General features: G+C 53.8%; 1 protein-coding gene across 1 annotated transcript in view; it reads right to left on the bottom strand.

The window, feature by feature from the left end:
- The window catches only part of LOC105982355 (cytochrome P450 1A2-like), a 10,214-nt gene that overhangs the window by 6,211 nt on the left and 162 nt on the right, over window positions 1–3,841 (bottom strand). Inside the window, exons 2-4 of the mRNA XM_013011929.1 lie at window positions 2,302–3,131; window positions 878–998; window positions 234–327 (exon numbers count right to left, since the gene is read on the bottom strand). Of these exons, the coding sequence (XP_012867383.1) occupies window positions 234–327; window positions 878–998; window positions 2,302–3,126 (1,040 nt within the window). The 5' untranslated portion in view covers window positions 3,127–3,131. The remainder of the gene's footprint in view (window positions 1–233; window positions 328–877; window positions 999–2,301; window positions 3,132–3,841) is intronic.

Here is a 3,841-nt window from a genome sequence, read left to right as displayed (position 1 = left end):
CTAGCCTTGAGTGAAAGAGCTCAGGGACAGCACCCAGGCCCTGCGTTCAAACCCCAGGATCAACACCAAAACCACAACAATAACAGCCTTTCCCTTCCATCTTCTAGGTGAGAGGGAACACCAAGCATCCAAGGGTGGTGCATCGCAAACACACATGACAGGTGTTCATGGATTGAACCATGACCCGGGGCTCCAGGTCTCCCCTTTCCTGGTTGGAGAACCGGAGATGTCACATACCCAGCTCCTTGTGGATCTTCCTCTGGACATCAGGCCTGGTCACCAGGTACATGAGGGCCCAGGAAATGGCCGTGGTGATGGTGTCAAACCCTGGTTGGTGTGGATGGGGAGGAGGAGAAAGAGAGACAGCAGCCAAGATGCCATCATTGACCAGAGCACAGCCATGAATGGAACAAATTCTTTCTCCCTCTGTCTCTCTGTCTCTGTCTGTCTGTCTGTCTGTCTCTCTCTCTCTGTCTCTCTCGCTCTGTGTCTCTCTCTGGGGGTGTCAATACTGGAGCTTGAACTCAGAGCCTCATACTCTTAGCATTTTCTACTCAAGGCTGGCGCTCTCCCCCTTAAGCCACTGCTCTCCTTCCAGCTTTTTACCGGCTAATTGGAGAGAAGAATCTCTCAACTTTGGCTGCTGGTGCTGGCTTTGAACCATGATCCTCAGATCTCTCAGCCTCCTGAGTGGGTTAGGATCACAGATGTGAGCCATGGAGGCTGGGCAATATGTCTGTTTCTTTTTTCTTTTGGGGATCCTGGGGCTTGAACTCAGGGCTTGGACTCTGTTCCTGAGCTTTTTTTCCCCTCAAGACTAGCGTTCAGCCTTTGAGGGGTGTGTGTGATGTGGGTGGGGGGGGGAATTGAGTCCTACCGGCTCCAAAGATGTCGTTGATGATGTTGATGACCTTCTCCCGGGGGATGGGGACGCCCTTGGCCGTGGACTCCTTCTCCGCGTGCATGAACAGTGCGCTCGTGATGTCCTGCACGTTGTTCTGAGAAGGACGAGCTTCAGGGCACCCATGCCAGGTCCCTCCCCCAGCCCACCCGGCTTGGCACCTTCAGTACCCACCGCCCACCCCGGCCTGCAGAGTCTGGCAAGCCTGGCTGGTACCATAGCCTCAGGTAAGGAGGGCATGGCCTTCCATGCTGTATCCCATTGACCTCCCCCCAGCCCAGACCCCACAAGTCCAGTTTCCCTAGGAGGAAGAGTTCCTGCCTGGATCCAGGAAGGAAAGGTGACCTGGGGATTAGCCCCATGCTGGGCTCAGGTTCTGGCAGGATAAAGGCTTTTTCATTCACAATGAAGCCCCCCCACCATGGCAGAAATATGCCATCATCTGCTTTATAGGCTTTTCTTTTTATAGGCCTTTTTCCTTTTCTTTCTTTCTTTCTTTTTTTCTTTTTTCTCTCAGTCATGAGGCTTGAACTTGGGGCTTGGTCTCTCTGTGTCCTTGAGCTCTTTTGCTCAAGGCTAGTGCTCTACCACTTTGAGCCACAGTACTATTTCTGGTTTTTGCATGCTTAATTACACTGTCTTTATTTATTTTTTTAATTTTTGTTGGTCCTGGGACTTGAACTCTTGGCCTGGGCACTGTCCCTCAGCTCTTCAGCTCAAGGCAAGCGCTCTACCACTTGAGCCACAGCGCCTCTTCTGTGTGCTTAATTACATATAATAAATAGTCTCACAGACTTTCCTGCTTGGGCTGGCATTGAACCGTGATGTTCAGATCTCAGCCACCCCAGTAGCTAGAATGACAGGTGTGAGTCCCCAGTGCCCAGCTGATAGGCCTTTCCTTTCTCAGATTTTGAGAGCGAAAGGGTCTGAGGATGAGGAAACTGAGGCCCAGGAAAGTGCTGGGGGGGGGGATAGCATACAGCTTCTCTCAGCATCCTAGACTCTTCCTAAACTTTGTGTGTATGTCTTAGCTGGTACTCGGACTTGAACTCAGGACCTAGGTGCTGTCTTTGAGCTTTAGTGCTCAAGGCTGGCATTCTGCCACTTGAACCACAGCTCCACAACTGGCTTTTTGTGGGTTAATTGGAGAGAAGAGTCTCACAGACTTTTCTGCCCAGGCTGGCTTTGAACTCCAGTCCTCAGAATCAGCCTCCTGAGTAGCTAGGATGCCAGTCCTGAGCCACAGGCACCCAGCTCTTCCTAGATCTGTATAGAACATGAACTGTGTGCACTGTCTTGGAGACAGGCCTCAGGGCTTCCCCGCCCCAGCCCCCCACCTTCCTCCCCACACACATCGGGCTCTGTGGCTGCTTCCTTTATCACCTGCATCCCTGGCTCACCTTGTCAAAGTCCTGGTAATGCTCTTGGACTGTTTTCTGCAGAAACGTGATGAACTTCTGGTTGAAGTCTTTAAACCTCTTCAGGGTGGGGTTGGGCAGGTAGCGGAGGATGGGAAAGAAATCCACGGCATTCCCAGAAGAGGCTCCCTCCACGAAGTCCTGGCTGGTGGTGACCACGGTGACCATCTCACTGTTCTGCGGGAAGTTCCCCCCGAAGCACATGCCACCGATGACGCGGGCCACCGACAGCACCAGATGCTCATAGGGGTCGAAGCACCCGGACTCTAACGTGAGCTTCTGGAAAGTGTCTGCGAGGCTCTTGGCCTGTCTGCTTGCGTGCTCCTCCAGATAGCAAGATGTGGAGGCTGGGTCCAAGGCTATGGAAAAGCTCTTCAGGGCATCTTGGGCCAGGCGCCGGCGGGCAGCCCACACGGGCCCAGAGTCCGGGTTAAAGGCTATGCTCTGGCCATTGGTCACTAGAGAGAAGCTGTACAGGTCTGGCCGTCCTTTGAAATCATCACCTTGCTTCACCAGGGCCTGGCGGATGGTGTCCAGGCCGCTCAGCACCACCACGGGGGTGGACCCGAGGCGGATCTGCAGGACGTCCCCATACTGCTGGCTCAGCCTGGTCAGCGCCAGGTGGGGGTTCTTCCCCAGGGTCAAAATGTGCCCCAGCACTGGCCACCCCCAGGGCCCTGGTGGACTCTTCAGGCCTTTGGGTACCCGAGATGTGGAGGTTCTGATGGCCCAGAAGACCAGGCCGAAGATGGCGGTCACCAGCAACAGCTCAGTGGCTGTGAAGGAGATGCCCAGCACCTGCGCCATGGGTGCTGCATGCAGGGGGCAAGGAGAGAGGCAGAGATGGAGGTGGGGTCATCATTCATTTGTACATTCATTCATTCATTCACTAGACATGGACACCCGTTCAGAACTCCTCCTCAGTTTCTAATTCTGAAGCTGGAGTGGAAATAAATGATTTTTGTGGTTGTTGTTGCCACATGGACTTTCTTGCTCCAGCTGGCTTCAAACCATGATCCTCAGATCTCAGCCTCCTGAGTAGCTGGGGTGACAGGTGGGAGCCACCACCAGTGTCTGCTTCTCTGCGTCTTGGAAGGTGAAGTAGCATGTGCCCAGGGCCAGGGAGTTTTCAAGCACTCTGCCACTAAGCCACATTCCCAGCCCGGTTATGGATTTTTCTAGTTCTAGGTAGGCCTTTCTCCCCCTCTCTCCACTCTGGGTCCTAGAAACACACCTGCTTGAGCCAGGTGCTGGTGGCCCAGCTACTCAGGAGGCTGAGAACTGAGGATTGAGGTTCACAGACAGCCCAGCCAAGAACGTCTGGGCTGCAGTGAACCTAAAGTAGAGCTGTGCTCAATGTGGAAGAGTGCTAACCTTGAGCAGCAAGGCTCAGGGACAAGCCTCTGGCTCTGAGTTCAAGCCCCAGGACAGGCAAAAAAAAAAGGCTGAGAAGGTAGCTTAGTGGTAGATGCTTGCCTCACATGTATGAAGCCCGGGGTTCGATTCCTGAGAACCACATAAG

This window comes from Dipodomys ordii, unplaced genomic scaffold, assembly GCF_000151885.1.
Source record: "Dipodomys ordii isolate 6190 unplaced genomic scaffold, Dord_2.0 Scaffold15, whole genome shotgun sequence".
NCBI classification, from domain to species: Eukaryota; Metazoa; Chordata; class Mammalia; order Rodentia; family Heteromyidae; genus Dipodomys; species Dipodomys ordii.
Note: the sequence above shows the minus strand (reverse complement) of the source record. Positions and strands in the feature narration are given on the sequence as shown.